The sequence below is a fragment of the Narcine bancroftii genome, chromosome 3, assembly GCF_036971445.1.
Source record: "Narcine bancroftii isolate sNarBan1 chromosome 3, sNarBan1.hap1, whole genome shotgun sequence".
In the NCBI taxonomy this organism is placed as follows: domain Eukaryota; kingdom Metazoa; phylum Chordata; class Chondrichthyes; order Torpediniformes; family Narcinidae; genus Narcine; species Narcine bancroftii.
Genome location: NC_091471.1, coordinates 260,513,618 through 260,537,655, shown reverse-complemented (window position 1 = coordinate 260,537,655; position 24,038 = coordinate 260,513,618). Strand labels below are relative to the sequence as shown.

General features: G+C 41.0%; 1 protein-coding gene across 6 annotated transcripts in view; it reads right to left on the bottom strand.

Moving 5' to 3' along the window:
• The window catches only part of ell (elongation factor RNA polymerase II), a 118,816-nt gene that overhangs the window by 56,790 nt on the left and 37,988 nt on the right, over positions 1 to 24,038 (bottom strand). For 4 of the 6 annotated variants that reach the window (XR_011354359.1, XM_069927836.1, XM_069927834.1 and 1 more), the window contains exons 2-3: positions 20,312 to 20,359; positions 2,594 to 2,671 (exon numbers count right to left, since the gene is read on the bottom strand). Coding sequence is in view for 5 of the 6 variants with exons in the window: in XM_069927836.1 (XP_069783937.1) it covers positions 2,594 to 2,671; positions 20,312 to 20,359 (126 nt within the window). In the remaining variant the exon portion in view is untranslated. The remainder of the gene's footprint in view (positions 1 to 2,593; positions 2,672 to 20,311; positions 20,360 to 24,038) is intronic. The other 2 variants (XM_069927837.1, XM_069927838.1) reach the window with 1 other exon arrangement.

Here is a 24,038-nt window from a genome sequence, read left to right as displayed (position 1 = left end):
AAAAGTTGTGGATGTTTCAGGACCTAATGCAGGGTCTCAACCAGAAATGTTTACAATTCTTTTCACCCCCATAGATGCTGTTCAACCTGCTTAATTCCTCGAGCATCTTGTTTTTGCTCCAGTGTCAAGGATGAGTAATGGGCAAAAGCAATTCAGAGAAAGTTTACTAAAATTATTCCCTAGATTCAGGGAAGGTTCCATTAAATTGTGAAATATCATATGTAACTTCTTCATTCAAAAGTAGAGTTTGACAGAAAAAGAGATGTCAAATTCGTCTAGCAGTTTGCTCTTAGTCCAGATTTCATCAACTGCAGGAAAAACAAAGAAAATTTGGAGGAACTAAGCCTGTCTCACGGCATCCATAGGAGCTAAAGACATTAACTGACATCTCGGGCCTGAGCCTTTCAAGGTACGAGTAAAAAGCAGGCAGGCATCTGAATTAAAAGTTTGGGAAGATGGAACAAGGGCAGGGGAGGAGCACAGACTGAAAGACAAAAGATGATGACTGGTCATGGATAGGAATTGGGGAGTCAGGGTAGGAGGTGGTTCTGTGAATGCAGACCTGGAAGGAAAAAAAGAGACAGAACTAGAGGAAAGGAGAATAAGGATAGTTGGTGGTGGGAGCTAACAGAAACTAGATAAACCCATGTTAATGCCATCCAGTTGGCGAGTGCCCAGAAGGAATACAAGACGTTGTGTTTCCAATTTGCGAGTGGTTTCAGTCTGGCATCCACACCACCATCTACAATCTCTTATGCAACTCGCTTTTACTGCTCCACTGCAAATCTTTTTCCCTCCCCCCCCCTCCCCCCAACATATGCCTACTTTGAAGAAATTCAGTGAGACCCTCTCTCACTGCTCTGTCACTGTGATTTCTACCGTTTTCCTTTCTCTTGATCACATAATCCACCTATTATTTGCTGGCTATTGCCCCACTCCTCCCCCTCAGTTCTATATAACCGGCCACCTCCCATCCATTCTTTCAATCCAGATGAAGTGTTTTGACCTAAAAAGTCAACTGCTCATTTCCCACCAATCTGCTAAACCACTGAATTCCTCCACTGCAGCTTATTTTTTAAAAAACTACAAACCAGTTCGCTTTATTCATTGAGAAAAATACTATGAAAAATAATCCAGCAAGGCACTTAGAAGAAAATTGAGATAATTACATAAAGTTAATGGGCAGGTCATTTTATGAGAAGTCTGACAGATCAGGTGTATCTAAAGTCTACTTATCTGAAAGTTCAGAGTGGATGTAGACAGCAAACTTTTCTTTTCCTCAATCTTTGGATTTTCTCCCCCTCAATGAACAGTTAAAGCATAGCTTTTGATTTAAAAAAAAGTTAACAGATTTTTGTCAAAGAGGATCAAGGTTACAAGGGTAGGCAAGAAAATGGGAGAAGATCAGTTACATCAGCCATGATCTTATTTAATGGTAAAGAAAGCTTCATGAGCTTTGCACCCTGATCTGTGTGTATTTTAGAAAATGTGAAAATGACAATATTTCTGTGCTCCTATTCAACTTTAATGGTTGTACCGGTAGCCTTCCTTAGCCATGAAAATATCTCAGCAGAGAAAGGCCAAGCCAGTGTTGATCATGGCAGGAAATAATGTCAGACACTCAGCTTCTTTCACGGCTCAGCAATTTTATCTACTGATAGTCTAAACCACAGAGCACAGCAATTGTTTTTAAAAATGCTAAATTAGTTCAAATTTTGTAATAGCATCTAGGGAAGTTATATCTGGAATAAAAAGTTAACATTGGTAATGATGACCACTAAACCCACAGCCCCGGCAACTCTGTGCTCCCAACTTTTGATGCAAAGGTGAAAAAACCTTCACGAGAATGAATCCTTGAAAAACATCTAGTCCATGCAGTGTTCCTGGCTGCATCTTTAAAATCTGAGCCAACTGGCTAGGGTTTCTACAGCAAACATTTTCAACCTCTTGCTACAATAGTCAGAGGCCCTCACGGGCTTCAAAAGAACATCTATTATATCAGTGCCCAAGAAAAGCAGATGACCTGCCTCAACGACAGTCAGCTGATAGCTCATGTCTACCACAAGGAAGTGCTTCGAGAGGTTGATTATGGACCAGGTCAACTCCTGTCTCAGGAAGGACCTGGACCCCCTCCATTTCACCCATCATTACAAAAGGTCAATGGCAGACGCACTGGCCCTCTACTCTGCTTTAGATCACCTTGGCCACAAGAACACCTATGTCAGGCTTTTGTTTATTGACAACACCACCATACCAGCAAAATATTTGAAAAAACTAAGGGATCTGGGACTCTTGTTCATCCCTTTGCAACTGGACCCTTGACTATCTCATCAGCAGATCCCAATCAATGCAAATTGGCAACATAACATCTTCCTCAATGACCATCAACAGAGACATCCGAAGGTTGTGTTCTTAGTCCCTTATTCCATTCCCTGTACATTCATGAGTATGTTCACAAGTTCAACTTCATCACAATCTAAAACTTGCAGGCGACACTACCATTGTTGGCCAAATAGCTGGAAGTGATGAGTCAGAGTACAAGGAGGAGATAGAGAATCTGGTTGGGTGGAACCAGAACAACAACCTTACTCACAACATCAAGTCCAATAAGCTTGTTTTTCATTTTCAGAAGGGAACCTGTTGGACCATGCACCTGCCTCCATTGATTGGGCTGAGGGGGAGAGAGTTTATAGCTTCAAATTCCTGCATTATGATAACTGTGAATATTTATTATCTAGCTTTTGCATTTATTTTTCCTTTATAATTTAACGTTTACTTTTTAAAAATTAAATACCTGTTCGGCTCCAGCAATTACGAATTACAGTGTACATATACAATGTATATAACAATTACTCACCAGTTTGTTTTAAAAAAATCTCATTTGGTTAACTAATTTCCTTCTGTGAAGGAAACCAGTCATTCAGAACCAGTCTAACATCACACTCTTTATCATTATTCATGGAAATTTTGAGGGGATGAAAAATGACTATCATGCAAGCAATCTCCAGATTCCAGAATCAAATTAAAATGTGTGAACGGAAAATAAGATTAGCAGTAAACAGTAAAGCTTCACAGTTGATTCTCAATGTCTAGAATCATATTTATCAGCAATAAACAATGGCTTATATTTATGTTTTTTTCCCCCATTCTGAAGTGACTCCCTACCACCCGGTAGTGGCCATTCACACAGGGACGACCAAAACTCCAAATATCCACATCACACTGCGAGTTTAGACAGAATACCTTAAGTGTGGTATTTAAGGAGGCTGGACGTCCTATTCATCAGTTTAGACTGCAGACTTTCCGGGAAATTTACTAGAGGTCCAGGAGGTAAAATATCGGAATGGGAATGGCACCCTCATTCCCGTTCCGACCTTTTTACACAGATGTGTTCTGGGGAAATGGCATCAATTCCCTGGAATGCAGTGAATATGTGAGAAAACATAATTGATACACATGAATCATACAGAATGCAAAACCCTGCACAACTAAGTTGAGGAATGATATTCAGTCAGTCTGCTGCAGAGAGCACTTTCTGCGCAGAATACAAATTTTGAAGGTTTTCAATGAGTGCCACTCAACCAGCCTCATCAAGTATTCTTCATATCATGGAGACACAAGAAATTTCAATGTTGAAATTTGGAGCAGAAACCAAACTACTGGAGGAAGTCAGTGGGTCAGGCAGCATCCGTTGAAGAAAGAAATAGTTGCTGATTTGGGTCAGAACCCTACATCAAAGATTATAGAAGGGGAAGACAGGCCTAAAGGGTAGTGAGGGAGGGGTGAGACAGGGGCTGGTAGGTTATGAGTGGAGTATGAAGATAGAAAATGGAGGCACAAATGGTGGAAATTAGACTCTGATAAATTAGTTCTCGAGGCCTCACCCTGAAGACACTGGCTCAAGCTCAGAGCATTCTTTGGAACTGAGAGAGGAACTCAGAAAATTTCCATCACCTGGAAAGCGACAGGCTTTATATATTCTGGTGGACGTTATCCTAAGATCTTATGAGAGACAGTCATCAAGGTAGTTGATGTTCTAAAAAATTTTTCCTACATTCAAAGATTCCATTAGATCCTGAAGTACAAATTGCAATAACTTCTTTCAAAAAATAGCTGAGACACAAAACAGAACTGAAAACCAGTTTAGCTTAAATCGTGGGGAAAAAAGTTAGAAGTGATTAAAGATACTGCAGATCTTTTGCTGGTTCGCAAGATGCAACGACTGCCACAGGAATCGATATTGGGGCCTCAAATTTTTACTATTTTTATAAATGATTTGAATAAAGTTACCAAAGCTGTGGCTCATAATAGGACAATGAAACAAACTTAGGCAAATTAAGTTGTAAAGAGAATGTTATGAGACTGCAAAGGAACACAGAATTCAATTGAGTGAGCAAGCAAATTGACTACAACATGGAACTGTGGGGAATAGTCCATTTTGGGAGAAAGAAAAAGAATCGTATTATTTAAATGGCATGAAACTGCAGAACTCTGAGATGCAGAGGGGTCTGGGTGTTCTACAATACAATTCACAAAAGAATATTATGCACACATATTGAGTAACTATGCAAGATTTCTGCAAGGGTAATCAATGCAAAAGCAGGGAAGTCATTTATGGGGCACTGTTGAGACCACACGTGGAGTACTGAGTTCAACACTGGACTCATTTAAAACGATTCAAATTAAAAAGAAAACTGCTGATGAACACAGTAGATAGAGCGAGCAGTATCAATGGAGGAAAAGTTGTGGATGTTTCAGGACCTGATGCAGGGTCTCAACCAGAAATGTTTATAATTCTTTTTACCCCCATAGATGCTGTTCGACCTGCTTAATTCCTCGAGAATCTTGTTTTTGCTCCAGATTAAAGCATTTTTAGTGTCAAGGATGGGTAATGAGCAGAAGCAATTCAGAGGAAATTTACTAGAATTATCCCCTAAATTTAGGGACGGTTCCATTAAATTGTGAAATATCATACGAAACTACTTCATTCAAACGTAGAAAAAAAGATGCTGTATGACCTGTCAAATTCCTCTAGCTCTTAGTCCAGATTTCATCATCTGCAGGAAAAACACAGAAATACTGGACAAACTCAGCCGGTCTCACAGCATCCATAGGAGGAAAAGACATATTAACTGGCGTTTTGGGCCTAAGCCTTTCAAGGTACTTGTAAAAAGCAGGCAGGCATATAACAAAACTGGCCTGTTCTGTGCTGTAAGTAGCTATATGGTTAATTTACAGTACGGAAACGGGCCATATCGGCCCTTCTAGTCTGCACCAATTTACATCTGAATTAAAAGTTTGGGAAGAAGGAATGAAAGGAAGCAGATAAAGACATTTTATTTGGACACCTGCCGACATTTATCCATACCTTGATGAAGGGCTCAAGCCCAAAATTTTGGTTATACATCTTTACCTTTGCTATATAAAGTTCACTGTTTGACCTGTTGAGTTTCTTCAGTGTTGTGTTTTTAAAGATAAAGACAAAAATTATGGGTAGCTGGGGAGGGAGTAGGAGACCCAGTGGTAAAAAGTGTGTGGGTGTATGTGTGGATGGAACCAGGTTGAGAGGTGGGGAAGATAAAGGAACGTAACAAAGCAATGGTGAACCAACGTAATTGAAAATAGATTGGGATTCTTTAGATCTTCGAGGTCTTGATAAGTAAGAATATGGTTCAATGCTATGTAAATGTAATAATGGACTCTCCTAGTAGTAGTCAAGTTCCCAGAGAAAGCATTTATAGATCATGCCTTCCTTTGAATCTTTTCTTTATCCCTTTTACAGAGCTCCCGCTTAATTGGCATGTGAACGACCTGTGTTTAAAGCCAGGTCGGGTCGTTTGCACTGAACCAAGAAAAGCAACCCAGCATCCTGGGAAAAAGGAGGCAGGACCCACAGCATTACAGTGTCAGCATCCTGTGTGATGTATTACATCCACACTGACCATCGCGATCTCCTTGCTGCAGTTTCAAGTTTGAATCTCCCACTGGAATGTTGCACGCCTTGGACATCATCAATGTGTCAGAGCCTTCAACTGTCCTGGATCAGGGAAGATGCAGACACCTTTTATACAGGAGCCAATGCGAAACACATCGGCTCTGATACTACTCATCTTGTTGGATAATTACCAGGACGAAAATGACCCACCATCTCGCGATCATTGTGTTCACATACACAAGTGAAGTGGTTAAAAGGTGGTTAGTTCCCATCTTTCAACAGCAGTGTAAAAGGGTAAAGAATTGTCAACCAGGAAACTTTGGGGCAGTCAGATTTTCAAAAATGAGACTCAATAACAGACACTCCTAAAATAGAATCAAAACAGGTCATGGATTTAAGTTGCAAGCATGTTCCAATACCCTCTGAAAATCATCTGCAGTCCATACCAGCAAATGTTTGGATTCCAAAAGCACACAATTAAATAGAAAAGTACTATTTTAAGTTTAAAAAAGACACATTATTGGCTGTAAATTATGCATCTACAGGTGTATCTACCCTTTGCAATTAAAATGTAAACATATCAATGTTGAACCTGCTTTCCCACAATTGGCCACACTTCAGGGAACCCAAGCCTCAAATACCTTAAAGTGGTACCTACTCAATACAACGACATCCTATTCCTTTCAATCACCCAGCTAAAGTTGCTGCAGAGCTACAAAAACTGAAAAGTATGGATAAAAATGCTTTAAAATTGCTCTAAATTGCTCAACTGAATTGAAAAATAATTTTCCACAAAAAACTCTTTGCAGCATAAACAATTACATCCTCATATAGACAATGTTGCATTCAGTCTTTGATCTTTATCTATTTCTTCTATGTAGAATCTATCATAATCTGTTCAATTAAAAATCTCAACCCATCTCAATTCATGGGGGTGCAATTGCAAATGAAGCAAAAGGAGAATGTTTAGTAGGCTTCTTGACATATTGGTTTACTGTCAAAAGCATAGGGCAACCAGAGTATTCCTCGACTCCATTCAGACTTTAGTTATCTTTTGATTGCTTGCAGTGGTTTAGGTTTCCTCTATTTCAGGCCAAAATGAGTGGTGGACTAGCCTTGCCAAACGAACACAGCTCAGCGCGGACATTGGCGACTTCAGGGGTTTCTACGAGGCTCTAAAGGCTGTGTACGGCCCCTCACCCCAAGTCCAAAGCCCGCTGCGCAGCTCAGACGGCAAAGTCCTCCTCAGCGACAAGATCTCCATCCTCAACCGATGGTCAGAACACTTCCAATCTCTTTTCATTGCCAACCGCTCAGTCCAAGATTCCGCCCTGCTCCAGCTCCCTCAACAGCCCCTAAGGCTAGAGCTGGATGAGGTTGCCTCCCTGGATGAGACATATAAGGCAATCGAACAACTGAAAAGTGGCAAAGCAGCAGGTATGGATGGAATGCCCCCAGAAGTCTGGAAGGCTGGTGGCAAAACTCTGCATGCCAAACTGCATGAGTTTTTCAAGCTTTGTTGGGACCAAGGTAAACTGCCTCAGGATCTTCGTGATGCCACCATCATCACCCTGTACAAAAACAAAGGCGAGAAATCAGACTGCTCAAACTACAGGGGAATCACGTTGCTCTCCATTGCAGGCAAAATCTTCGCTAGGATTCTACTAAATAGAATAATACCTAGTGTCGCCGAGAATATTCTCCCAGAATCACAGTGCGGCTTTCGCGCAAACAGAGGAACTACTGACATGGTCTTTGCCCTCAGACAGCTCCAAGAAAAGTGCAGAGAACAAAACAAAGGACTCTACATCACCTTTGTTGACCTCACCAAAGCCTTCGACACCGTGAGCAGGAAAGGGCTTTGGCAAATACTAGAGCGCATCGGATGTCCCCCAAAGTTCCTCAACATGATTATCCAACTGCACGAAAACCAACAAGGTCGGGTCAGATACAGCAATGAGCTCTCTGAACCCTTCTCCATTAACAATGGCGTGAAGCAAGGCTGTGTTCTCGCACCAACCCTCTTTTCAATCTTCTTCAGCATGATGCTGAACCAAGCCATGAAAGACCCCAACAATGAAGACGCTGTTTACATCCAGTACCGCACGGATGGCAGTCTCTTCAATCTGAGGCGCCTGCAAGCTCACACCAAGACACAAGAGAAACTTGTCCGTGAACTACTCTTTGCAGATGATGCCGCTTTAGTTGCCCATTCAGAGCCAGCTCTTCAGCGCTTGACGTCCTGCTTTGCGGAAACTGCCAAAATGTTTGGCCTGGAAGTCAGCCTGAAGAAAACTGAGGTCCTCCATCAGCCAGCTCCCCACCATGACTACCAGCCCCCCAACATCTCCATCGGGCACACAAAACTCAAAACGGTCAACCAGTTTACCTATCTCGGCTGCACCATTTCATCAGATGCAAGGATCGACAATGAGATAGACAACAGACTCGCCAAGGCAAATAGCGCCTTTGGAAGACTACACAAAAGAGTCTGGAAAAACAACCAACTGAAAAACCTCACAAAGATAAGCGTATACAGAGCCGTTGTCATACCCACACTCCTGTTCGGCTCCGAATCATGGGTCCTCTACCGGCACCACCTACGGCTCCTAGAACGCTTCCACCAGCGTTGTCTCCGCTCCATCCTCAACATCCATTGGAGCGCTTACACCCCTAACGTCGAAGTACTCGAGATGGCAGAGGTCGACAGCATCGAGTCCATGCTGCTGAAGATCCAGCTGCGCTGGATGGGTCACGTCTCCAGAATGGAGGACCATCGCCTTCCCAAGATCGTGTTATATGGCGAGCTCTCCACTGGCCACCGTGACAGAGGTGCACCAAAGAAAAGGTACAAGGACTGCCTAAAGAAATCTCTTGGTGCCTGCCACATTGACCACCGCCAGTGGGCTGATAACGCCTCAAACCGTGCATCTTGGCGCCTCACAGTTTGGCGGGCAGCAACCTCCTTTGAAGAAGACCGCAGAGCCCACCTCACTGACAAAAGGCAAAGGAGGAAAAACCCAACACCCAACCCCAACCAACCAATTTTCCCTTGCAACCGCTGCAATCGTGTCTGCCTGTCCCGCATCGGACTTGTCAGCCACAAACGAGCCTGCAGCTGACGTGGACTTTTTACCCCCTCCATAAATCTTCGTCCGCGAAGCCAAGCCAAAGATTTCAGGCCTTCACAATTTTAACATTTGAACAGAATAGAGTTGTTCCAAATTAACCATTAGATCAACTTCTACATGGTATTTAATTTTTGAGCCTTAAAATGACAGTCTGACAGATTGTGCAAGTTAAACAGTATGGAAAAAGTCACAAATACTTTAATTGTGTTAGGATATACACAGTTGTAAAACTCTTGAAAGTAGAGGAAAGGATTTTGGTGCCTTTTTCCAAGATAGTTGCCTTCATTAGCAGGGACAAAGAATACAAGAGCAGAGAGGTTATGGTGTAGAAATGCAAAATTCAGGCAACAGTTGAAGTATTTGTGGAGGCATGATCACCTACAGGGTGATTGAAACTTGGAACCCATAAAGGGGTTAGAGGAGAGATGTACTTTCACAACATTTCACAACATTTTAGTATTCAAGCGTAGCACAAGCAGCTATGGGCTGTGCTGTAAAATGGCATTATAGAATAATTTATGCAGCACAGAGGCATAATTTTAGCTCAGCGTAACCAATAACCTACTGACGCTGATCAAATATTTCAGCATTTGGCCTGTAGACTTCCATCCCTTTGCATTCCATCTGTCATCCTCATACTTATCATTCATATAGTCATAGATATCCTTAGCAATGAAAGCAGGCCTTGGGACTAACTTGTCCATACCAACCCATTTATCTGCATTTGGCCCATATTCCTCTGAGCCTTCCTCCCTATGTACCTGCCTAACTATCTTAAAAGTTACAACCCTCTTCCTCTTTCACATAGAGAGTGGAAGGAGCTACCAGCTGAAGTGGTGAAATAACACTCAATCTCAATATTTCAGAAAAATTTGGATAAGTACTGGATGGGAGGGCTTTGGTCAGGGGACAAGTTATTGAGACGAGACTGAGTAATAACTTGGCACAGACTAAATGGGCTGAAAGATCCCTTTCTGTGCTGTATCGCTCTCTTTATCACAGTGGAGAGATTTGAGCAGAATTGCCTGTTTCCATGCTCCGTAAGGCTATACCCTATTTCTATCATATTTATCCATTTTCTCTTTAAAGTATCTCTATTTATCTCAACCACTGATTTATAGCTGAAAATTTAGATCTTTTCCACAATTGGAAATGCTTACCTTATTTCACTCATATTGATGAAGCAGCTCAGGTGAAAATGCTGCTTTAATTGGGGAGAGCTTTAGGGTACAATATTTGAGATGAACTGAGAGTCAAATGGCATTCTTCATCTACTTCTATCCTGTGAACAATCTAATTGGCCAAGGCGAATTACCAAAATTCCAACAACTGTTGACATTTCAAACAGTTTTGGCGCAACAGATACACATCACATTAAGATTCTGCAAATGTAGGCAAGACCAAATTAAAGATCACAAGCTGAACAACATTATTTTCTCAACCTACCCACAATAATTAATTTTAAATTAATTAGACAAAGGAATCTAAATTTTTTCAGATCCAACTGATAACCTGGCCCCAGAATTCTTAATTCACTGGAATCGCATATAATTCAAGTGCACTGAAAACTGATGACTGCCTAAAAATGGAATGGTTTTCTCCTCTCAAATACACAGTTGGAAAAACTCGATAATCCTTACCATAAAGTTGGAATTTTCAAAGTTCAGTGAAAACATTATTGAAGGTTGACCCATGAAATGTTTACACTCAGAGATCTCTGGAGGTATTATGGAGGTTGGAGGTGTTGTTAATAATGTAGAAGGTTGTGGTAAGTTTCAACAGGATACAGACAGGATGCAGAGTTGGGTGGAAAAGTAACCGATGGAATTCAATCCAGATAAGTGTGAAGTGATGCATTTTCGAAGATCTAACTTGAAGGCAGAGTACATGGTTAGTGGCAGGATTCTTAAAATCCCTCTGTTCTTCCACACTGTTAACATCCAAATCCATAGATCTCTCAAGGTTGCTGCGCTGGTTGATCAGGTAGTTAAGAGGGCTTATGATATGCTGGCTTTCATTAGTCAGTCATGAAGTAACATTGTAGCTCTTTAAAGCTCTGGTTAGACTAAACTTGGAATACTGTGTTCAGTTCTGGTCGCCTCATTACAGAAAGGGTGTAGGAGCTATGGAAATTTATCAGGATGTTGCCTCAAAAGGAGATCATGTCTGATGAGGCAAAGTTAAGAGTTAGGACTTTCTCTTTGGAGCAAAGAAGTATGATAGGTGACTTAATAGGTCTACAAGATTACAAGAGGCATAGATTGGGTAGACAGCCAGTATCTTTCCCCCAGGGCAAGTCTAGCAAATACCAGAGGGCATCTGTAAAAGGTGAAAGGAGGAAAGTTTAAGGGTGAAGTCAGGGGTCAGTCAGTCTGTCTGCCTATCTATTTTTTTTAAAAACACAGAGAGTAAGGGATGCCTGGAATACATTGCCAGAGATGGAGGTGGAAGCTGGTGCAATAGGAATCTGTAAAAGACTTTTAAACAAACACAAGAACACAAAAAAAGGTTATGGGTGTGAGTTAGGGTAGGTTTAGTATGTTGAGTAGGTTTATATAGGTTGGCACAACATCGTGGAACAAAGGGCCTATACTGTGCTGTAAAGTTCTATGTTCCATGTTCTTCTAATTTCTTCAGCACCTATTTCCACCCCCTTGAATGGTTTCATGATAAATCTTACTTGCTGCAGCCAAACAGCATGTTTAACAAAAACTCCAGTCATATACATTAAATTACTATAGGTACACAATCCTTTATCCGGACATCTAAAATTCAGAAAACTCCAAAAACTGGCAAGTGGGGAGGCCGGGAGACCGGCAGCACAGGTCAGGCGGGCGGGAGACAGGCAGCGCGACTGGAAGGGGGTGGGGGTGGATATGGCAGCACAATTCAGGTGGGCTTAAATCTGGCTTTCCGAAATCCGGAAAAATCCGAAATTCGGAACACACTGTCCCTCAAAGGTTCCAGATAAAGGATTGTGTACCTGTATGCAGAAACTAATAATAAATGCAAAGGATAGATAATTAATTTTCCCAGAGCCATTCCAATGGTACAGATATGAAGACATTTTTATGAGGCCAAAGTAGTACGTGATTAGGGTAGTAAAAGGAGTTTCAAGGGCATGGTAGCTGTGGGACCCAGCAGACTTCAGGCTTCTGTACCTTCTTCCTAAATGTACCAGTGAAAAGATAGCAGTTAAGACTAGGGTGATGGGACCTTTTATGATGTTGACTTACCTTCTTGAGGAAGTGTCCACTTAAACATCTTCAATGAATTTGGCAGTGTTTGCTACTTTCTGCAGCCTCTGCATTCCTGAACATTTGAGTGATCAAACCAAACCATGATGCAACCAATCAATATACTTTCCACAGTTTACTTGTCGAAGTTTGATGGAGTAAAAACACAATGCTGGAGAAACTCAGCAGGTACTTTATATGGCAAAGATAAAGGTACATCGCCAATGTTTCAGGCTTGAGCCCTTCATCAAGGTACTGTAACAAGTTTAATGGAGTAGTGATGACATGCTAAATCTCCTCAGACTTGTTGGAAAGTTGAACCATTGGTGTGGCTTCTTCATGATTGCCTCAATGTGCTGACTTCAGGATGTCCCAATAATCTTCCACTGCCTTGATTGAGCAGAAGGTTTGAATGCTAGTACAGAGGCAAGTGCTCTTTCTTTTGACATCACTGCAGCATTTGACTGAGTGCAGTGTGGCTCAAACAAATTGGAATCATTGGAAATCAAAGCAAAAAGCTTTAATGATCAAGTTGTATCCAATAAAAGCCTCAAGTTATATTAATGGTTGCAATTATTGGAAGCCGATCATTGACTGAATGTAAAGGAAATTCTCATGGAAGCATCTTTCATCTTTGTTTTAACACCTTCCTTAGAATAATAAAGTATAATCACTTTTCACAATTTGAGGGGAGGAGGGAGAGGTGATAGTGGGTGTTCAAGGGAGAGTACACCGATCATGGGCCACCATCCAGACAGAAAACTGATGTGTGTGACGGCCTGCCCTTGGAGATTTTTGGGAATCAGCCGCCTTCCTTGCCAACAAGTAGCATTCATTTGGTGTGCAGGGTGACATTTTTTCAGGGTTGGATCAGATCAACTGCTGAAACTATACTTCCTATGATTAAGATAGGGCAGCACGGTTAGAGTAGCAGTTAGCGCAACGCTGTTACAGCAACAGAGTTCGAATCCTGCGGTGTCCATAAGGAGTTTGTGCATTTTCCCATGCCTGCCTCCAGGTGCTCCAGTTTCCTCCCTTTGTTCAAAACGTACTGGGGGTTGGAGAACAATTGGGTGTAATTGGCCAGTATAAGCTCATCGGCCGAAAGAGCCTGTTACTGTGCTGTATGTCTAATTTTTTTTAAATTTAAAGATGTGTAGTCATGGAGCAGAGGTTGGGGTAGAGAAAGCAGCATCCTACAGCCTCCACCCCCATTCTTGGCTATCAGTGCCAAATGCAACTCACTCTCCACTCATCACTAAAAAATTATAGCTGAAGACAGCAAGGATAGCAGATGGTTCACAACAGGAGAGACAAGACAACACCATTATTAGCAGGTACAAAATGTTTTTACAAAGTATAGACAGTAGAACAGCTTGAGTTGTTTTTGGCCTAAACATGCCAAATGATTTCCAGAGAAATCAGCCAGAGCCCTGACCATGAGTAATTCCATCAAATGATGTGCTTGTTCAAAACATCCTTATCTAAAAGATGGCTGTGGCATTTATTAGCGCAAAAACTCTATTCATTGTATCATCCTTTAATTGTGTGTAATACTTGAGCCACTTCTAAAACCAGTCTCTTGTCAATTTGTTTCTAATACTTATCTAATGGAAATAGCTGCAGAAATGTAGACATTAACAGGTAATAGATTGGCTATCTTGATTCTAAAGACTTGCTCTGCTGGACAGGGTCCTATACAGAGTACAGTTTGGGAAGATGCTCACCTCATCTACAGCTGCTCTCCATTAACTCATTCAAACAAAGATCTCGGAGCTTCAGAAGTAAACATCAACAGAAATAATCAATTGCAAGTTGATGGGCAGATACCCAATTCAGTAGTTACGCATTAGACAAGTTTATTTGTTGCTCATCTAGATCGCTGGATGAAAATCCAGATCAGGAACTCAGAAAAAGTTCAACCAATCAAATTTATGTTACTCAGATTTGTGGAGCTTAGTTATACATCAGATGTTGTGAAATAGGTTTTTAAAAATTAAAATTAAACAGAAGAAACATGAGAAGCTGTAACTGCTACTTTACACTGCATTGCATTTGAACTATGTCATTGCAGAGTATACATTTACAAAATATTTTGCAGTAAGTGGAGTTACTGTTCCTCAAACAGATAGCTTAAGACCAGAAGATACAATTGTTTTAGTCTATGAATAGCTTTGCATTCAAGTTTTTGATTTCTATAAAAGAGTTCAAGAGACTTTTTAAAATAAGAACAGAAACCTAGGCTAGTTTATCTTTTAAAGATGACCCACTAGCTTGAGCAACTGCATCTCCGTGGTGCCACAGCAATCAAACTCAATCCCATAGCATCATTGTGCATTGCAGTCGATTCTATTTTTGTTGTTGTAATTGCTACTTTGAAAGCATTTGAAAAATCACATGGTAGTGATTGCAAACACTGATCAGCACATTGTCAAATTTGACACAGTGGTGGGGCACGAAGGTCTATTCAAGTATTTGGAAGCAATCCTCATCATAATTTACAACTGGGTAATGGTTCTGGGGGTTGGGGAGGGGAGGATAGGGAGAGAGAAAATAAATAACATGGGAGAAGCAGGATGATTACATTGAGGAAGAAGTGAACTGGAAATAGCTATGACAAAGTTGGATTTTACATGTATTTGAACTAAAAAGTCTGGAACTGCAGTTATTGAGAAACTGTTTTCTCTATGATATGCGCTCTATGATATAGTCCCAGGAGGGGGGTTGTTTTAATGGCTTGAGCAGTAGCTTTACTAAGAAAATCGGATGAACACATACATGCTCCAGTTCCAAATAGGTGAATTGACAACATCAGTGGGGACTGAGCAATTTGTTTGGGTCATCTGGTTAGTGGAAGGACAACAGCCAGTTTGTTTTATTCATGGAAATATCCAGTGGGGGCATGATGAGAGTACACGTTTAGTATATGCAAGAATGAATACTAGACCTGGCACCTCACAGATGATGCCCAGATTCACACTTCAATAATGGACAAAGATGAGGTTTCAAAGGATGGCAACTGTCCTAACAGAAAAATAGAAAGTATAGCAATGTGAAGCCTAAACACTTGCAGGTGGATTGCTTAGATTTATAGTTGTGGCAAGTTCTAATTGCAAAACTCCTGCATTTTAGGTTTAGCCATGGAAGTCTGGTTCTACTGAAATAGTTCCTATAGAAAGCTTGTGGAGTAACTTGCTGCATTTAGTAGAAACAATAGTCTAAATCAAAGTCCAAAGGTATTGGTGATGCCTATTTGCCATTGGAACTTGTTCCAGATTTAAAGCAATCTTGAGCTCTGACCCTACTGTAAAAACATCTAAACTCAACTTTAACTCCTGACAATCTGATAACATGTCAAATTAATTTTCTTTCAAATCAATAATGGAATTTTGAAGGGAAATCAAGTCTGTAATGCCAGAACCACTGCAATCATTTTATTACAGAAAAACCTCAAAAGTAATAATGTAATAACAATGAGATTTGTTTTTTTTTATATAAACTGTGTTGGTCACGACATAAATACATGCCCCACTTTAAGGGAACTGGATTAATCAGGAAAAAAAATTGTGGGAATACAAAGAAAGAATTGAGAGTTGCAATGGCACTCAAGTGGAGAGAGTTGATAGCTTCACAAGAATAAAAGAAACAGGAGCAGTAGCAAACCATCTGGCCTGTTGAGGCTGCTCCACCATTCATGACTGATGTGGCTGTGGAATCAGCTCTATTTACCTGCTCGCTTTCTATATCCTTATTATTCAAGGATCTGTCAAATGTTTAATGAGGCAGCCTCTGCTGCTTCAATGGCCAGAGAATTCTGCAAATTTAATATTCTCTGGGAGAAGCATCTCCTCGTCATAAATTTACTCCCTTTATTCTTGAGGCTTATCCCCTAGTTCTGGTCTCACCTGCCAGAAAAATCAACCTCCCTGCTTCTATTTTATCTATTCCTTTCCTAATTTTATGTCTCTATTAAGATTGCTTTCATTCTTTTAAACTTCATTGAGTCTAGTCCCAGGCTACTTAATCGCTCCTCAAAAACTAACCCTCTTATTTCTGGAATCAACCTGGTGAACTTCCTATGCACCACTTCCAAAGACAATTCTGTATATCCTGTCTCAAGCAAGACCAGATTTGTGCATGGTAGCCGAGGTGATGTCTCACCAGTACACTGTGCAGATGGAACAGAGCCTCTTTAGTTCACATCCCTAGCAACGAAGGCCAACATCCCATTTTCCTGCTGTGAATGCAAAATAACTTTTTGAACTTCATTCACGACATCCTTTCAACTTTCCACCACCTCACATTTATCAATGTTGTACTTCATCTGCCAGACCCTTACCTATTCTCTAAAGCTTTCTCTCTGCATACTCTGTGTCTTTTATGCAATTTGCTTTTCCACTTAATTTAGTGTCATCAGCAAACTTTGATTTTTTTTAAAAAGGCAAAGCATGGTAACAGGTCCTTCCAGCCATTAGCCCACGCTGCCCAATTAACCTATCTTTTGAAGGGTGGGAGAAAACCCTTGCAGACATGGGGAGAATGTTCAAATTCCTTACAGACAGTACCGAATTCAAGACCCGGTCGCTGGCGCTATAACAGTGCTCCATTAACTGCTACATTAGCCACGCTGCCCCAAATGCTGCACTTAGCCCTCCAAGTTATTCATGTCTATTGTGAGCATTTATGAGACCAGCTCTGATCCTTGCAGCACATCATTAAATGTTGATTGCCAACCAGAGAAACAACCATATATCCAAACTCTGCCCTCTCAGGGTCTACCAAGTTAACATTTGGGAGTAAACAGCCTCCATTATCTGAATAATAGCTAATATTTTTGGGATCCTGAAGTGTCATCTGATGCGATACGAATCAGTAATGATATTATGTATGTTAGTTACTGGATTAGATTAGGTTTGGAGCGGGAAGGAGGGATTTAGAGGTTTTTTTTTAGTTTTTAAGTTTTTTTCTATATATTTTCAGCATATATTTGTTAACATTGTAATATTATGATTTACTATTGTTTGTTATTATGATACTATTTATGTTGATTAAATAAAATATTAAGAAAGCAGCCCCATTCCCCTCACCTGGATGAGCCAAGTTAATGCAGCAGATAAGAAAGCACACTAAATCCTCTATTTTGTTAAAAGGCTAAGGAAGGTCAGCATGTTCCTCTTGTCCCTCCATAACTTCTACAGGTGCACCATGGAAAGAGTATTTGCATTATGTATCGCACTGTAATAAAGGAGGTACTCTGCCCAAGATTTGAGGACACTTCAGAAAGTGACAAACATAGCTCAGAACATCACGCAAACTTCCCTCCCCTCCACGATCACTATCTCTATCTCATCCTCCCGAGGAAATGCAGTCCTCAAACTGAAGGGCCCATCACATCCTGCACAAACATTCTTCTCCCACCTTCCATCCGAAGGGTGAAATCACCCATCACAGGCTTAAAGACATTTTCTTCTTTGCAGCCATCAGGTTCCTGAATGAACCCCACAACAACAGTGTTCTTATTCTGCATTTATTTTGTTTTCCTCATGTACTCTATATTCTGTAATTGTGCTTTTGTCCTATTATGTACAGCTGTATAAATGCAAATGGCGGCCTGTTAGACCACTTGCAGAAGAATCCTTCTCATTGTGTCAGGTATAATATGATAAATAAACTTGAAGTCAGTACATATCCTGATGAAATAAATGTTGTACTGTTCAATGATTCGACTGTACAAAACAGAATTCATGTACCTCTCCAAGTATGTGCCGTTTGAACTTTTAGCCCCAGGAAAAATGGCATGTTTGTGTAGGGTCTCAATTGAAATGTGCCATTGAGTTTGCTGCACTCTTCTGTACTCATCATGTCCCGTAGTATTTTTAGTAATATCATTTTCTTTAATGTGATAGAATTCTAAACTACTGCACTGAGAATCTCCAAGAATTATGGGTTCAGGAAGCCACCCTTTGAGTCAAAGCTCACAATTTTCTCCCATTTTAGAGACACATTTTGATTAAAGAGCCTTGTGTTGCTGCAACATCTCACCTATAATTTAATAACTGAAATGTGCTAACTGTTAAGGAATCAAACATAAGCAGTCATTGTACGTGAAGAACACTTCCACAGAGTGACGATGATCAGCATTAGCCAGGAGACCAAGGAAAACGACTTCATTCTCCCACTAGATGAAGGACAGCATCTACAAACAGTGCAGTACTCTTCTGAAACTGCATCATCAGTGCAGTTGGCAAGCATCCTTTGTGAGGCTCCAGGACAGATCCTTGGAGATGTTGACACTCAGGAGTTTAAAGTTCTTGACCCTCTCCACTACTGAGGTCTCAATGAGTACTGGATCATCCTAACTCACTGAACCTACATAACCAATAGTTATCACAACTCATTGGATTATGGACACATGCTTTCTAATGGCCTATGGAGTTAGCAGATGTAGTGAAAGCTTCTGCTGCCATAAAACATTCTTGAAATTACATCATCTCAAGGAGGCAGGAATGGCAACAAAGCCTTTTTGGACTTCACAATGTGTTGATTTAACTCTGGAGTACTAGGTTCCATCATGAGAACAGCCCTCTTGAGTATTGAGACAGGTTCTGGTCACAACTCCAGTAAAATTGGGTTCAAGTTTAGGCACAAGAACCCAGAAAGGCTTTGAAAGGGTATCCAGCATATCAGAATAATACTGGATCAAAAAATTTTACATGAATAGATAGTTTAGATCAGATGTGCTGTCCATCCATTATAGAATATAGGTTCAATCTAATTTAGATGTTAAGGACATTAAGATTCAAAATTCCTTTAATATCATGTATTAATGCACAAAATTTGTTAACTTTTGTTTGCTATAAAGGCGTCACTAGCCAATATGAAAAAGAGAAACAATAGAGAATCCTTTGAGCAACACCAAGGTCTCCTGTTCATTCACACAGTGAACCTGAACTTCTAGTTCCAAATTGCCAACATTCTGAGGAAACTGTTGAAGGCCTTTTGGGAGCATTTAGCATTGGGATCCTCACAAATCCCAGTCACAATATCTAGTTATCACCAACCTCTGTGGTCACCTTCCCTGTAGAGTTCCCTCCCAGGCTTTTCCTTGGCAGATCTGTGTTCTCCTGATCTGGTGTCCTCTACCAGTTCGTTGATTCACCAGACCCTGCAACCTACATAGTTTGGGGCCAAGCATGGGCAACATCACCTTGGACACGAACTTCTGAGTTCACCAATGTATTAAAAACATCCACCAGCTCCTTCTACAGATTAATGAAGCTAACAGAAAATTCAAAGAATTACTGCATCAAGATCCATATTGAGCCAACCCATCTGGAACAAAGCTGAAGATATATTTTCATGTAAGGAAAAAAAATTGAAAAGCAATAGTGTGCACTTGAAAAATCAAAATGGTGATGGATATCTATTTATTAAGCAAATTAATTAAAGGTTATAAACCTTTATAGATGAATGGAATCAAGGCATCAATCAGCCATGATCTAAATGAGTGGCAGAACAGAATCCACAATTGGAAGATCTGTTCCTATTTCAGAGCTGCCATTCTTGCTATAATAACCTGTTCATTCTTTGATCTTTGATCAAATAACAGTTCTCTACTCAATCTAAACTGCTTCTTGGATGCAGTTCAATCATGTGCCTCCAGAAGATTACCCAAAAACATGTTAAAGACTTCATTAACAAAAGGAAAAGAAAAATAATTGACAACTGTGAACCAACAATCAGTTCTTTAGATCAGCCAATCCTCAACCGCTTTTTGGTATGACCCCTTAAGAACTCTGCTCAAAGTTTATGGGCTTCCTCCCCTGTGAAGCAGTCAAGTTTTAGTTTCTTCTGTACTTTTCTCCTACTGACTACATTCAAAAAATTGTTATGTGAGGTGAAAAGAAAACAAGGCTTTTACTTGTATGTGCTGTGGCTCCCAGGGGAGGGTCCCAGTTGAGAATAGTTACTTCAGATCATAGAAAAATAGAATGATTCCAAAGACTTACCCCTTGGTTTCCTTCAAAGCGTATAGCTGGCTGGCAGGAAAAATTGCCCTAAAGGGAGAATAGAAACAAAATTAAACATACTCTAAAACTCTCAACTATCAAACAGAACACCAGTATACTAAATACCTGCCACACTTGAAGACTCCCAGACGCCAATGACACCACAGTTGTTGACAGAATCACGAGCAGAAATGAGGAAGCGTCCAGGAGAGAGACAGGTCAGCTCGTTGAATTATGTAATGACAACCTTGGGCTCAATGTCAGCAAAACCAAGGAGACGAATGCAGACTGAAGTCGGGGGGGGGGGGGGATGGCAGGGGGGAAACACGATCCAGTACTCATTGAGACCTCAGTAGTGGAGAGGGTCAAGAACTTTAAACTCCTGATTGTCAACATCTCCAAGGTTCTGTCCTGGAGCCTCACAAAGGATGCTTGCCAGCTGCTATACTTTGTGAGGTGTCTGAGGAGATTCAGTATCTCACTGAAGATGCTCAAACTTTTACAGGTGTACTGTGGAGAGCATTCTGGCTGATATGGAGGCATCAATTCTCAGGACAAGAATGAACTCCAGAGGGTTGTTAACTTGACCTGCAACATCATCGACATCAGACCATTTCATCAAGGACATCTACATAAGGGAGTGTCTGAAAAAAGCAGCATCTATCCTCAAAGACCTCCACCACTCACGCAGTCCATGTCCTCTTCACTCTGCTACCATCGGGAAAGGGTTCAGGAGCCTAAACACGAGCACTCAATGGCACAAGGGCATCTTCTCTGCTGCCATCAAATTCTTGAATAATCAATGAACCAAAGACAATACCTTAATTTTCATATCCCATTGTTTTTATTTTTTTACATTAATGTTATAAGATGGTTATAATATGTATGTTTGCTCTACGATGCTGCCGCAAAACACCAAATTTCATGACTTATTCATGACAAGAAATTCTGATTCTGACTCAATGCACTGCCTATACCAAGCCAGGAGCAACTCAATCCACAGAACTAGAAAAGCAGCAGAGAGGATCACTTGGGTCTCCCTCTCCCCACTGATGGGATTTACTGGGATCACAGTCTAAAGATGGGCCGGCAAAAATCAGTGAGGGCTCCTACCACCCTTACAGAGTATCTTTCAGCTACTCCAGTCAGGAAAGAGATACAGGAGTATCAGTCCCAGAACTACCAGGCTGAGAAACAGCTTCTCCCTGCAGGCTTAATGACAGATGCTTAATGACAGATGAACTGCTCATACAAACCCTGTGTGACTCAACCATTTACAGTAAAATCAAGCAACCAGCAAAAGAAATTGAGGAAGATAAATGGGCAAATCAATAAAGAAGTTTAAAATTGGCACCCTCCTTGTGCAATGCACAGTCTCAAGCAACCGGGAAATTCACTTATCCAGCATTTACCAATCCCTGTAGGTGTCAGATACCAGGGATTTTACCATTTAACAATCATATTTATTTTTTAATATTTGTGTACAAGTACTGTGCATATGTTTTGTTTGTCTGATTAATTGTTTGCAGTCTTGTTCTGAAAATTAGTAAAAATACTGAGGAGGAGGAATTCCTTGAATGTTTACGGGACGGTTATCTAGACCAATATGTCGAGGAACCAACTCGGGAGCAGGCCATTTTAGATTGGGTATTATACAATGATAAGGGGCTAATCAACAATCTTGTTGTACGAGGCCCTTTGGGTAGGAGCGATCACAATATGATCGAATTCTCACTCGACATGGAGAGTGATGAAATTAAAACCGAGACTAAGGTCCTGAATTTAAATAAAGGGAATTATGATGGTATGAGACGGGAGTTGAGTAAGATTGATTGGGTGGTGTTTATGGGGGAGTTGACTGTGGATAGATAATGGAAAGCATTCACAGATCTAATGGAGAAATTGCAAAAATCATTTATACCGGTTTGGCATAAAAATAAACCAAAAAAGGTGACTCAACCGTGGATAACAAGGGAAATTAGAGACAGCATTAGGTCCAAAGAGAGAGTATATCAATTGGCCAAAAAAAGTACCACAACCGAAGACTGGGAGCAGTTCAAGATGCACCAAAGGAGGACAAAGGGATTAATCAAGAGAGCAAAAATAAATTACGAAATTAAGCTTGCGGCAAATATGAAAACCAACTGCAAAAGCTTTTATAAATATGTCAAGAGGAAAAGACTGGTGAAATCCAGAGTAGGTCCTTTGCAGTCGGAATCAGGGAAATATATAATGGGGAATAAGGAAATGGCAGACCAATTAAATTCTTACTTTAGTTCTGTTTTTACAAGAGAGGATACAAATAACCTCCCAAGGATGTTGGGAAACATAGAGACTAATGCAAGGGAGGAACTGAAAGAAATCAGTATCTCTAAGGACATGGTCTTGGGGAAATTGATGGGATTGAAGGCAGATAAATCCCAAGGGCCTGATAATCTATATCCTAGGGTACACAAGGAAGTGGCCATTCAGATAGCAGATGCTTTAAGAATTATTTTTCAGAACTCGATAGACTCAGGATCAGTACCCATGGATTGGAGGGTAGCTAATGTTACCCCACTATTTAAAAAAGGGGGGTAGAGAAAAAGCGGGGAATTATAGGCCAGTGAGCCTTACATCAGTAGTGGGCAAAATGATAGAATCCATTATTAAGGATGTAATAGCGGAGCATACGACTAGCAGAGAAGGGATCGGACAGAGTCAACATGGATTTACAAAAGGTAAATCGTGCTTGACAAATCTATTGGAATTCTTTGAGATGGTGACAGGTAAAATAGATGGGGGAGAGCCGTGGATGTGGTGTACCTGGACTTCCAAAAGGCCTTCGATAAGGTCCTGCATAAACGAATGGCTTCCAAAATCAAGGCTCATGGATTGGGGGCAAAGTATTGATGTGGATTGAGAACTGGCTGGCAGGTAGAAGACAGAGTTGGGATAAATGGCTCATTTTCTGAGTGGCAGGCGATGACTAGTGGGGTGCCACAGGGATCTGTACTGGGACCCCAGCTGTTCACAATTTACATTAATGATCTGGATGAGGGGATTGGATGTAATATCTCCAAATTTGCAGATGACACTAAGCTAGGAGGGGTTGTGTGCACGGAAGAGGGGGTCAGGAAGTTCCAGTGTGATTTGGATAAATTGAGGGACTGGGCAGATACATGGCAAATGCACTACAATGTGGATAAATGTGAGGTTATCCACTTTGGTAATACAAACCGGAGGGCAGATTACTATTTGAATGGCAATAGATTAAGAGATGGGGAAGTGCAGAGAGCCCTAGGGGTACTTGTACACCAGTCTCTGAAGGCGAGCATGCAGGTACAGCAGGCGGTTAAAAAGGCAAATGGTATGTTGGCCTTCATATCAAGAGGGTTTGAGTATAGGAACAACGATACCTTACTGCAGCTGTACAGGGCCTTGGTGAGACCCCACCTGGAGTATTGTGTGCAGTTTTGGTCACCTTATCTAAGGAAGGATGTTCTTGCAATGGAGGGAGTGCAGAGGCGATTCACCAGGCTGATACCTGGAATGGCAGGAATGACTTATGAGGAAAGATTGCGCAAATTGGGATTGTACTCGCTGGAGTTTAGAAGATTGAGAAGGGATCTCATAGAGACCTATAAAATTCTGGCAGGACTGGGCAGAATGGATGCAGATGGGATGTTTCCAATGATGGGAAAATCCAGAACCCGGGGCCATGGTTTGAGGATAATAGGCAAACCAA